This window comes from Meles meles, chromosome 3 (genome assembly GCF_922984935.1).
Source record: "Meles meles chromosome 3, mMelMel3.1 paternal haplotype, whole genome shotgun sequence".
In the NCBI taxonomy this organism is placed as follows: domain Eukaryota; kingdom Metazoa; phylum Chordata; class Mammalia; order Carnivora; family Mustelidae; genus Meles; species Meles meles.
The window spans coordinates 108,044,921-108,058,367 of record NC_060068.1 but is presented as its reverse complement, the minus strand read 5'-3'; the positions used below and the strand labels follow the sequence as shown (position 1 = coordinate 108,058,367).

The 13,447-nt window shown below is 47.7% G+C and overlaps 1 protein-coding gene across 2 annotated transcripts in view; it reads right to left on the bottom strand.

Annotated features, from left to right (window-relative positions):
* SPOCK1 (SPARC (osteonectin), cwcv and kazal like domains proteoglycan 1) overlaps nucleotides 1–13,237 on the bottom strand; it is a 518,175-nt gene extending 504,938 nt beyond the window's left edge. For both annotated transcript variants that reach the window (XM_046000679.1, XM_046000680.1), the window contains exons 1-2: nucleotides 13,082–13,237; nucleotides 12,261–12,446 (exon numbers count right to left, since the gene is read on the bottom strand). In XM_046000679.1, coding sequence (XP_045856635.1) covers nucleotides 12,261–12,446 — 186 coding nt within the window. In that variant the 5' untranslated portion in view covers nucleotides 13,082–13,237. The remainder of the gene's footprint in view (nucleotides 1–12,260; nucleotides 12,447–13,081) is intronic.
* Between the last annotated feature and the right edge of the window lie 210 nt (nucleotides 13,238–13,447).

The following is a 13,447-nucleotide window of genomic DNA, read 5'->3' as shown; positions in this document are numbered from 1 at the left end:
CTATGTATGTTATACTCCAGTGAAACATACTCTTTACCAATCCAGACCTTGACCTACAGGACAGACAAGGCTCAACACCGAACTTCAGCATTCGTACACATCAAGTCCTCTCTCATCTACATGCTTCACCTTGACTACACAGACCAACACCCTTCTATTGGCAGCAGGTGGGTCCCTACACTTATGCAGAACATCAGAGGCACCCCATATGTGTAAGAGTTGAGGTGAGCTCAAGTGGCCTGACCGCCAGACAGATTGAGAGATGAAGGCTGGTGCGACTTTCCCACAGAAGCATGGCTCCCGTCACAATGCCCCTGAATGTCCAGCAGGCGAGGACTGCTCTTGTTCCTTTGTGGACCATAACTCTTCCTTTGTGGAATAACCCCCAACAGGTTGACAAGCACCGCTTATTCTTCACTTGATCTCAGACAACGAGTCTACAGATTTCAGAGGATAGGAATCACCTTTGTTTGGCTCCCTGCTACATCCTAAATCACCAGCACGGTTTCTGGTACAGAGCAGGCTGGCTAATAAGCATCTGTGCTAGGAATGTAGGAATGTGTCAGTAGAGAACTACTGAATCTGCGTACCAGCACCTGGTCACTAGAAAGGCAAGATCTAGGTCAAGGATGACAATAGAAAGAAACAAAACAATAAAAACCGATGCAAAGGTCTTTCTGAGATAGGAGAAATTTTTAAACCATCAACCTTGTCATATAAAGAAAAATCACACAATTTATTTCACAGGAGTAAAAACAGCAGTATTTTATCTCTACTATGGATAACACTTTCATGTTCTCCTTCATTGAAAATCACATAGGTCTTGATTCAAGTAGGCTGGTCAAAGGTTGAAGACCAGATCCAGAGTCACGGTAAGACCAGCTGGCCCAGATGTTGGAAGTGATGCCTCAGCCTAATCAAAGTTCTGGACACTAACCAGCCGGTCATGCCCACTGAAGCCACAAAGGAATCAGGATATAAAGGACCATAAAAAGATATGGAAACTACCTAACCATCCCTTACAATGGGGTTATGGAAAGACCCCAAACAGGCACACAAATCTGTTCAGTTATTATCTGTTAACTATTTTCTCCCTCCTGGCAAAGGTTTTATCAATTTTAGGTACCATTAATTGTAGGAAATTCAGCAACATGGGGTAAAGAAAAGATTGAGAGTTGGTTCAGTGGGCAACGGAATGGCTTCAGAACAAGAAGTACCACCATGCCTTGATGGTCCTCAAAATTCCTTGTTCATTACATACTCTTGGCACCACTTAAGCTTCGATACCCATTTCTCTGTAAACTAAAGCCAGGGTCAGAGTCAGGTTACTTCAGGTCATTGATGCACAAAACACATCAATTCTGCATGCAAAGTTAGCCCAGAGTTGGCTGGGTTCAGGCCCCTCCAGAGATAGGAATATTTGTTGAGATGACATCCAAAAGAGTTTATCTTGCAAAAGGCCCCACATCAATTTCACCATGTTCATGTACACAAGTGTCCCTAGTAGCCAGTCGAGAGTCAAATGTTCTTCTGCTCCAGGAGCACCTTCTAACAATGCCTGCTGCTGAGAATATGCAGACACACACTCTGGAAAGCAAGACCTTTCTTTCTATTGGTATCAAAGGTAGCTCTGTTGGCCAAAGGGAAAAACACTGCATCCATAATAATTTCCTACTACACAAAATGCTCATTTTTCTAAAATGTTATTATTCATTGGATCTTATCATGTCGACTATTTAGGATGAATAATAATTCTCCAGGATTTTTCTGAAAATACAGTCTGAAAATTATCTGCATCAGAATTATCCCGACTACTTATTTAAAATGCAGCTTCCTGGGTGTCACCTTCGACCTACTGAAGACAATGCTCTGGACACAGAGGCTGAAATCTACAGGGCTTTTTTTTTTTTTTTTAAAGATTTTATTTATTCATTTGAGAGAGAGAGAACAAGCAGAGGGAGCAGTAGAGGGAGAAGAAAACTCCCCGCTGAGCAGGGAACCCAACCCAGGGCTCAATCCCAGGACCCTGGGATCATGACCTAAGCAGAAGGCAGTCGCTTAACCCGCTGAGCTACCCAGGTGCCTGGAGATCTACAGTTTAAAGAAGGGCATTAGTGATGTTTCAAGATTACAGAGCCATGAGTATAAAAACCACCACTCCAGCACCTCATTCTGGGCATTTTCTCTTTTTGCCTTGACCTGGACATTTTTAGAACTGAGAGTGAAGCCATGTCAATGGTGGGACAGAAAGAACTGCAATAGAAGAGTGGAGGCTTATACTCGCTGCATATTTGTTTTCTGTCTGTTTCATCTGTGCAAAGATTGCCTGGAACGCCTGCACTAAGTTCTGTTTCCCGGCTCCAATCACAGGCACCGACGGGCTTTTCCTAAATGCCTGCTCTCCTGGCACATAATTACGCTGGGGAATGCTGACGGTGCCCTCCACGGTGGGACACACTGCAGATCACACCGGAAGAGTTTGCAAATTCTTACAATTAGTTGTATAATAAGTCCTTCCTGCCCTTCCCCAGTATGCCAAATATAAAAGCAAGCTCATTTTTTTTAAGGTTTTATTTATTTATTTGTCAGAGAGAGAGAGAGAGAGAGAGAGCACAGGCGGGCAGAGTGGAGGCAGAGAGAGAAGCAGGCTCCCTGCCGAGCAAGGAACCAGATGTGGGACTCGAACCCAGGATGCTGGGATCATGACCCATGAGAGGCAAGCCGCTCAACCAACTGAGCTACCCAGGCATCCCAGCAAGCTCATTTTAAAGGATCAAGAGAGAAAGTCTCCTGAGGGACATATTTGAATAGCATTATAAGAAAAGCAGCCCAATCAAGTTACTGTGGACTTTAGCGGTACCCTTCCAGAAGAATCTCCAATAACTCACATCACTGGTTTGTCAATGCTTCTTTCCTCCTTCCCAAAAAGAAACCGTTCCCCTCATCTCTGTTGAGGGATGCTGAGAGGACCCAGACAGAGGGGCTGTGAAACGCACCCGCTCTATTCAGCCCTCGACATGGTGCTAAAGGAACTACGTGCTTTTCCATCTCCCCCGCTAAAGTGTGACTCTTGAGGGTGGTAATCTGGGTTCTCATCTTTAGTCTCCGAGCCTGGTACCCAGTTGGTTCTCAGCAGTGATGGCAGAAGAAGGGAATGGGGGAGGGCATTCTCATTTCTGAAATAAATACTTCATAAATCATCACTCCATCCAGAAACTCCATGGCACCTTTATTTTTAAACAGCAGTGGAAACTGTAGGAGCTCTATAGTCCAGGACACTGGACCACAGAGGGACAGAGAAGCTCATGGGCTGCAGACCCTAGAGGAGGAAGGACTTTCTAAAAGGGGGAGGTAAAGCAAGGGGATGGATACTTTCCCATCAGAGAAGGCTGCTGAAGCTGGCAGAGAGGGGGAAGAAAAGAATAGGCCATCCTTCCGCATACTTGGCCCATCTGCATACCTCATTTGTCCCAGGCGACTCATGCCCCTGCCCCCAAAATAGGAGCTGAGGTGAAAATGGGCAAAGTGTGTTTTTTAAATAAGCCAGGAGAGAGCTTGCTGCTTAACAGAATCCCAGAGCAAACACGTCTAATGGAGACACATCAGGGTCCTTCCCACTTCAAGATCTTGGGACTTGCTCTTCCCACTTGCTCCCTGAACACAAGCACCTTTTGTCACCTGGCTCGCTCCTGTCATCTGCCACCTGTCAGCTCCAGTGGCTTTCCTGGGGAGGGCTTCCCCGACCAAACATGTTCATTAGTGCCTTTCCCTCCTCTTCACCTAGTCTCCAAGCATCTATACCTCTACCTTGTAGCACTTTTGTCTACTGTACCTACGTGATTATCTTTTTTTTTTTTTAACCTATTTGACAGACAGAGATCACAAGCAGGCAGAGAGGCAGGCAGAAAGAGAGGAAGGGAAGCAGGCTCCCCACCAAGCAGAGAGCCTGAGCCTGGTTCGGGGCTTGATCCCAGGACCCCGGGATCATGAACTGAGCTGAAAGCAGAGGCTTTAACCTACTGAGCTACCCAGGCGCCCCTGTACCTACATGATAACCTTTTGACTGTTTATCTGTTTGCTAGATAGTAAACCCCTGGAGGGTACAAACCCCCTCTATCTTCTTCACTCAGCACCCAGCAAAGGCCTGGTGCAGAGCTGGCATTTGGAGAACATTTTTGCACCAACAAACCATCATGGCCCGCATTAGTGATTTTTGACTGCTTGGGTTTTCCTAAACCACAGCCAACCTGCTCTGCTTTTAGTGAATTATAGGTCCTCTGAGAGCCTGTCGTGATCTCTGTCTGATTGAGATCAGAGAGAGAGGCCTGAGTAAAGAAGGAAGAAAGGCCTGGCCAATCATACCAGTATATTCCTGTTGGTTTTGAGGCCAAACCAGGAGCTTGGGGACTCCCGAACTCCAACAAGCAACACTTGCTAGATCCTGGAGGAACTTCCTCAAGGACAGTAATGCAGAACCCCACCCACCCTAAAGCCAGCCTGGATCTGTGTCTGTAGGACGAGATGAGGTTTATACCTTTTGAGATGGGCTGGAGACCACAGGATCAGAGCTTAACATTCAAAGTGATACTGATTAGGGCTGAGCTGGCAAAACAGGACTCCCTGGGGAGCCCTTCACATAACTCAGATTTCAGGCACAGCTGGGCACAAAACCCTCTCATACCCGTCATGATGAGTTGCCAGTTTCAGGAGGTCCAGTGATGATGGGAAATATATGGCAAAGTCTTCGGTGCCAGAAGCTGCAACTGGAAATTAGCAGAGAACAGACCATATGGAACCTCACACAGCCTTCCAGACTGGCAAAGAATGAAGACAGGATAATGGGGGAAATCTCCCCAACACTCCTTGAAGACAGGAGACAGTAAACAACACCTGGAGCTGTGTGCCAACAATTCCCTCACAGGGCAGAAGACGGTGACCCTCGGAAAGCAAATCAGAGGAGCCGGTACACCAGCCACCCAAAGATCATGAGCGTCTTACTTTGTGCTTTGTGTCACGATCCCACTCAGCCTCCCCCAAACCCAACAAGTAGATATGATCCCTCGATTTTGTACAAATGAGGAGAGTGATGCTCTGGCCAATGACCCAAGCTTTTACTTGGCAAGACCACAAGGTGAACTTGGGTCAAAGAGCAGGCTCTTCCCTATGACAGGACTCAGCTCCGAAGAGCTGTGTCCCATTCGTGCAGGGGCTGCGTTTCTTTTTCAGTTCCCCCTGACCCTCAACAGCATTCCATCTGTTGGTACCCATAATCACCACCAATTACTAAAAGAACGAGACACGTGTCCAAAGCTAGCATGACTTACTGGGGCCAGCCCTCTAAAAAAAAACAACTTGTCCCCATCCTGGAGATTTGGAAAGTCCTGATCCCAAATCACTCACTCACTCACTCACTCATTCACTCATTCACTTATTCATTCATTCATTCACTGAGCAGCTTTCTGTGCTGAGCTTAACGGTAAAGGTCTGGGAATACCAAACTCTATACCACATGGTATCCTGAAAGGGTTATAAAGTTGTAAGGTCCAAGCTTAAAGATAGAGATTAGAAACTCCCCAAAATGTTTTGCACTTATGTGTGTATGATATAGAATCACGCCTACCTACCCCAAACTACCAAAACTAAAAGCACACACGTCTGCAATTCTCCTATAAGCTTTCCTTCCCAGGGATACAGCAAGAGTTGTGCTTAGGAAAAAACGCAAGTCAACACAATGCTTACTGACCACCTACTCTGTGCCAGGCACAATAAGACTCAAGCTCTGACGTCTGGAGGCATCCAGTGATTTTAAAAGCTAAAATATAAATATATACAACTAAAATTGAGGAATAATACATTAAGTGTTATAGGAGCTGTTGTTAACATTAAAAACAAAACAAAACAAAAAGCCTCCACCTCTTCAGCCTTTATTAACCAGGCACTGTGCTAAGAGCTTCCCAGGCATTAGCCGGTTTATTCTCCATGGCAGCCCTGTAAGGCTGGTTAACATACTGGATACCCCTGTCCCCTTAAGGAGCTACTGCTCAACCCTCCCTTCCCCCACGGGATTCAACGAAGCCCCCACCACCACTTTAGCCCCACATCCCAGGCCTGGATAATTAGCATATTCTACACAACTGTCCAGAATTGTTGACTGGGGATGGGTATATAAAACGGCTAAATCTGACAAGTCTCAATTCTGGGAATTTTGTTGGCACTGCTGAGACATAAAAACTTTATGATGATATAAATTTGTACTTGCCATGAGCTACCACATGGAATTAATGAGCCTGAGAACAAAACCAACATAGGGGAAAGAAAGCCCAAAGACTGGGGGGTGGGGGGAGAGGAGAACAATGAGCACAGACACCCAAGTCCTACGTGTAAGCTGAGTGTCTGGATCCAACCTTACCTAAAGGCATAGCTTATCAGCAGGATCTTCAGTTACAAAGGAGGTTTTCTTCTCCCTTTAAGCCAGCCTGAAATGGATTTCAGTTACTTGAAATCTAGAGTTCTCACCAATAAGAGGGTTACTATCCCCACTTAACAAACAGAAAGTCAAGGATTCAGAGAGGACAAGTAATCTGACTACCTTGGGTTTAATTAACCAAGGTTTGGGAGGCCGCATGGTAGGAAGCCTTGAGTCAGCCTGCTCAAATGCCAGGGGCGTATTTTCTCCCTCCACGAGGGCCAAGGTGGAGACATGCAAGTCACCTCCCTACACTCCTTTTTCTGCATGGTGGGTTCATTTCTTGTTTACCTTTACAGTGAGTGGGCAGTCCTCTGAGGACCCAGGTTTACCCAAGGGTCTATTAAATTCTTCATTCTGGGCACCGTCTTCTTTCTTGGAAGTACACAAAAACAGTGCATTTTAAAAGTAATGGCATCTTATATTAGATGAAATAGGGTAAGAAGATACTTGTAACCTTGGGCAAACTGTTTAATCCCCTACGGAAATTTATTTTGTTTGTAGTTATGTCATCTGGGGAGAGGAGAGATCCACGGTGTGCCTGGGTCTGAGGGATTTCCTGAGGAACATCTATAGTCACCTCACCAGAAAAAAAGTAAAAAGAGTCATCCTCCAAGTGTTCAAGTTTAGATACTGAGTGTGTTTGGTCTGAAACACAGTATATTAGGTAAATAAGATATGATTTATTATAAAATATTTTATTACTAACATTACTGCCTCTCTCCAAGCAAGATAAAAGAGTTGAACTCATAATTACGTCCTACTCCTCTAGGGGAATAACAGGCCCCATGATCCATTTGGGACCACTTCTTGCTTTTGGAAATAATTTCATCAGTCTATGGGAAAGGAGTATCCTCTCAGCAATCCAGTTCAGCAGACCTGGGGGAGGACCAGGAGAGGCAGGGAACTCAGCCCAGGAAGGTCAACTGAGGCAAGAAGCTCTCCCACCCTCACCAGGCAAGAACTAGGTTTTCTCTGGCAAGAACAAACTGACGGTAAGGACAGAAAACACGAGAATGGTCTCACGCCTACAGACTCCCAAACTGTCTCTTTACAATGATTCCTTTGAAATAATTATTTCTACCAGTGGTCATTTAGTACAGGGGATTTAAGACAGCAGGTTCATTAAAGAGAATCAGGATCACAAACTCTTTTAAGTCTCCTTGAACCTGTTTAATCAAAATTATTTTCTGCTACTCTCTATTACAAGCCGAGTTTCTGTGGTGACAGATTAATGACTGATCCACTAAGCCATACCACCACCTCTCGTCACCAACACTACTGACAGAGCCAGGCACTATTCTATCAATAAGCCCCATTTGCCCTTGAAACTCGTGACAGCTGAGATGTTAAGATCAAAGGAGCAGATCAGACACTCACTGCCACCCCAGTTCTGCTACAGAGACCACCAAATCCCCCAGAGTGTACACCAAGAGGAGAAAGAATGCAGGCTGGTCCTTATGGTCTCATTAGAATTACAAACTCAGGTCACTCTGGACTACGATAAATGCCAGCCAAGGCAACATTTCTGATTCTTCAGGCCTGCTCAAGGTAATTATCCTGGAGTTAAATGTCAAGTCTAGTTTCGTGTGTGCATAAGAAAGAAAATGTCATGTTTGGTGTAAGCAACAATATTATTTTAATCATATCAGAAGCTCATTATTAGCAGATAAGCCCTGATGTGACCCCTACAGTAAACCGTATCTACCTGGCTTCTGTTCCAGTTTGCCTCAAACTAAGATTCTTCACTGATGGCCCTCAGGCACGAAGTACAAAAGACTTACAACGTGATACCAAAGAAGCCTCACACCCTAAATCCACTCCACTCTTGACTGACTGCAAAACACAGCAAGAATCTGGAATCAGACTGCCTGGGTCCAAACCAGGCTCTTCCACAGCCCAGCTCTGTAACTTGGGGCAACAGCCTCAACCTCCCAGTTGAAGTCAATACCAGTACTTCTCCCCTAGGATGATTATGAATTTTAAATGAGATAATATATGTAAAGGGCCTTAAACAATGTGGCTGGTTAACATCATGTATTACCTACTTCTGCAATATTTTAATTTTTTAATTACAACCAGAATGTATGACTGTTATAAGAAAAAACGTCTCAAAAAAAAAAAAGTAAGATAGAAATGCATGAAAACTTTAAAATATTTTCTCCAGTAGACAAGAGGTTACTGAGAAAAGAAATCACATTATTTATCTTGTGCATGCTTACAGCCCATGCTGCCTAGCACATACTAGATAGTCAGATAGGTGTGGGAATGAATGTGCAAATAAATGTAAAAACAAACAGAGGAAAATTTCCTTAGAGGAATGACTATGAAAAGCAAAATTACACTGAGGAAAAATCTAGAAAATGACTGTAGCCCCTTGACCCTTCTATCTCAAACCACAGAGAAGTTAAATGTATGACCATAGAAAACTGGAAATTATTGTACGACTTAATACAAACACCTGCCTTCTTCGTCTTCTCCTGTGCAATACTGTATTTGTGCAAAAGTCCCAGTCTCCATCTCACCAAAACATCCCAACAGCTCATCTTTATAAAAGAATGACGACCAAACAGACCACCAATTACACTTAGGAGCAAACCTCTCCTAACATCTCAATATTGTTCTATTTCTCCTGGATCCCTCATTCCAGGCAACAAGCCATGGAGTGGTTCTGAAAGTTTTGTTTCTGTAAAGGAGACAGTGATTAAGTGTGTATCTAGAGCAACAGGACCACCTCAAAGTGCTAAGTAGTGGCTCTCAGGTCATCGCTGGCAATGCCACAGGACACTCAATGCAGGAGAGCAGGGAGCACACAGCCTACCCATCATTTCCATTTCCAAGTAAGCCCAATAACCATCACCAAAGCATATGATCAACATTCTAAAAGGAGACTTTAGGACCTCATTTTCAGTTTCACAAGACCAAAAATCACTTCTAAATCTTTCTTCCCCAGGTGCCTGGGTGGTTCATTTGGTTGAGTAGCCAGCTGTTGGTTTCAACTCAGGTAATAATCTTGAGGTCGTGAGATCAAGCCTTGCATTGCGCTCGGTGTTCAGTGGGAGTCTGCTTGGGATTCTCTCTCTCCCTCTGCCTCTCCTCTCTTTCTTTCCTTCTCTCTCTCTCTCTCAGAAAAATAAATAAACCTTTAAAAAAGAAAAATTTTAAAAATTTAAAACAAATCTCTCTCCCCTGAGGCAACAAGCTTTTTTCCACAATGACTTTCAAATATTGACAAGCATCTTAACAGTAATCTCAGGACACAGTCTCTGTAAGTATCAGAGGCCTCAATGAAACAACTAAAACACTAGCAGAGAAGCAAGCTTTGTCAGCCTTGAGCAAGACCTGGCTTAGTGCAAACAACCAGGCTGGCTGGGCAACTGCCCCATTAGCTGGGTCTTTGTCCACTGTCTACTGAACATCCAGTCTGTAGAGCAACCAACCTTTACAGCCTGGTCCCAGAGAACAGAGGCTTTGTGGTTACTCTGAGTAAATGACCCAGTGAAGATGCTTGAAGGTGGAGCCAAGGAGTGTCTAGTTTGAGTTTCACAACTTTGAAGCGGTTACTAGCCACAGCTGGTATCACAAGACCCCATGAAGCATATAAAATGGTTGATGATAAAACCTGTCTGGGACTGTCTCAACATTTTGAGATGTTTTTAAATGGTATGCTGGATAAAATGATCATTTTAAAAGAATATATGCTCATAAAAATCTTAACACCTAAAATTCTCCAGAAACAACAAAAAATTCTCCAGAAACAAAAAAGATTTCAAGAATTCTTTGAACACAGAAGCATTTCTCTTATTAAGTTTCAGACATTTCTACAATAGTTAAGGCAGTATTTCCTAAACATTGTAAGAATTACCTAGAATGTTTGTTTAAAACAGAGTTTTCCAGCAGTCATTCTGGACGTACGGAATCAGGCTTTCCAGGGGAGGAGTCTGTGTGCTAGAATTTAACAAACACCCCAGGCGAGCTTCATGATCCATCAGGTTGGGACAACAGTGACCCAAGGATAAAAAAAAATGTCACCATTTGCAAGCAAGATGAGAAATAGAGAAAGCTCAACTTTTAAAAATTTAAAGCTTAATGGGAAATAATAATGCCGTGCTTCTGATACACCAAGAGTAGAAACCTTTGAGCAGACACAAAAGCACAGTAAACCTTTCCACACCCTGAAGGCCAGCGAGCATAGGTGTTTTCAACCTGACCCAGGTGCCAATCTAACCAAGGCATTGACAAAGGTGTGCCTTCTCCTCTACATCTGGCCCAATTCTTCCGCCTCTAGCTGAAGTAAGCAACTGCCTTGTCCCTCTACCCTATCCAAAATGGAATGATAAAGTACATTTTAAAATGCAAAATTATTTCTACCCTATTGAGTCTGCGAATGAAGCCTTCTTTGGGGGCACCTTTTGGGCAGTTCAGCATCTTTTTCAGCCTAAGGCAAATAAAGTCATCACAGGACTCTTCCGAACGGAACAGAAAGGGGATGCAAGATGGTGAAGAGAGCAGGTCAGGAACAGGGGGAGGTGTGCCAGGCATCTCGTGGTTGGAGGAAGCAAAGAGGAAGTCTGCTGCCTAAGCCAAGCTCAAAATTACTGTGAAAGTTCATTGGAAGTGTTTGAAAGCATGTTTCAAAGAGAAGCAGCCCACAGTCAACTAAAGAGAGGAGGAAGAGGAACAGAGAGAGGAGGGAGAAGCCCTCACTGGAGACTATGGGCACGCTTGCTCCTCAGGGATGGGACCTGGAGAGATGCTCTTTACAAATACAAGCAAATATCTGGATTCACTGGATTTCCTCAGACTCTTCCCCTGCAACGGTGTGAGGCTACCAGAAACGGAGCTAGACAAATCCAGGAAAGGGAGATTCCCACACATCTCTCACCTAAAAGAGCCCAGTGACAAGAACAGGGACTCTTGGGGCAGATCTGTCTCAAGGGCAGGAAACCCTCATGTTATCATACAAGTTCTCTCCCAGTCCCCTCCAAGCGCATGGCCCCAGCTACCTGGGAAAGCCTCTAGAAGAGCTGTCAGCAGCCCCCATAGCACCTGGGGCAGGGGAAAGGGGTTGCCATCTGCTGGAAACACTGTGCCAGGTGTTTCTTGTCCTGCATCCTCTGGGACATACCTGTGGAGCAGCAGCCAGCCTCGGGGACAGAAACAGGCAGCAGATGTGCCTGCCGGGGCTCCCCCAGAGGGCAGGAGACCAACCCCATGAACAGTCGGTGGACTCCCTTTCCCCTAAGACACCGAGGGTCAAAACCACCACACCTCCCCCACACTAGTACTGTCAACATTGTTTGAGGCCCATTGCCACGACCCTCCAAAGCTCCAAGAACACCTGTCTCTAACACATCAGCTGAGCTCAGCCCCAAGCCTAACATCTGTAGCATGGAATCTTCTGGTACAGCCTAGAGACGGTCTAAATCACTGCTGCCCCAGGAAGGTTCTCTAGGGCCCTCGGTAAAGTCAACCATGAACATGAGGGGGACTGAGAGCCTGAGGAAGCCTCTCTCCGAGTCGCTCGCTGTTCAAATTCTGTTAATCAGTCTCCTCCCCCAGTCCTATGATAACACACACCTGGACCACAGGTCGCAGGCAAAGAGCATCAAGCCTTCGAAGTTGTCTTTAAAGTTCCTCTCTGGCAAGAGGCAGCCTCGGAACCCCGACCAACGAGCTGCGGTGAGCAGGTCTGCACCAATGCCCGCTCCACCCCGCCCCAGAGTCCCCCCCCCCCCGGTTTCTGAGAGGTTCCCCGGCCCCCGCAGGGCCCGGCAGCAGCAGCGGTACTCACGTCTCGAAAGCGGTTCCAGTACTTGTCCCGGTCGTACTGGGAGACGGTGCTCAGCCACTGGTCATTGTCTAGGAAATTGCCGTTGTTGGGGCCCGCGCCGCCCGCCAGCGCGTCCAGGTGCCGGCTCTCCACCTGGAGGAAGCACCACGCCGCGGCGGCCGCCGCCAGCACGGCGATCGCTGGCATCTGTGGGCAGGGGGCACGCCGGGGCGTGAGGCGGGAGGGCAGGGCCAGGCGAGCCCCTCGCGCTGCACCCGGCTCTCGGCGCCTCGGCGACCCGCCCGGGCTGTAGGGACTGAGGATCTCACCGCGGGGAAACGGTCATCCCCCGCACACCCGGGGCGCCTGTCGCGGATCTGGAGACCCGGGGACCCCTCTCACGAATGGGGGGCTTAGTTTCCAATGAAGAGGCTGCGTCACGAATTAGGGGCTGCTACCAAACTACAGAGGACCCCTGTCGCCTATTCTCCGGGTGCCCCACAGACCGCTACTCTCAGATCAGGGCTTTCAGCACCCCTCCCTAAAAACCGGGAGCCCGGGATCCGCAAGCCGCACTCCCACAGACGGTGCCCAGAGCTCCGGGGTAGGGAGCGGGGAGAACCGGGCTCGGAGCAGCAGCCCAGGCTCCGGCTGAACCGGGCGCGGGGTGCGGGGAGGATGTACCCGCGGCGGGGGTGGGGGGTCCCCCTCGCCCGCCCCGCCACCTCGGCACGAGGGGCGCGCGGAGATACCCCCAGGCCCTGACCCTGCCAACCTCCCGGTGGTCGCGGGGAGGTCCCAACTACGCCAAGTTGGGGCGCGGGGTTCCGCGGGGCACGTACCGTGGGGGCCGGCCCTGGTGCCCGCGTCCGAGTTGCTGGAGCTCGCGTGGCGCGGTCGCGGAGGAGGCTGATGTGCCGGCTCGCTCTCCTACGCTCCTGCCACCCGCCGCCGCGCGTCCGGCCGCTTTGTGAGCCCGCAGCGCTCTGGCTCCGCTCGCTCTCCGGCTCGCTCGGGCGCGGCGACCGCGGGCGGAGGAGCCCGAGCGCACGAGCCGAGGCCTCTGGCGACCTCTGGCGGCCGCGCGCTGCTGTGCCGCCCGCCCGACAGCCGCGCCGCCCCTGGGCCGGCAGCCTGGGATGTGGTTATCCACAGCTCAAGGCCAGGCTGAAACCAGTTTTCAGGCTCAAGCTGCTGAGGGCGGGCCG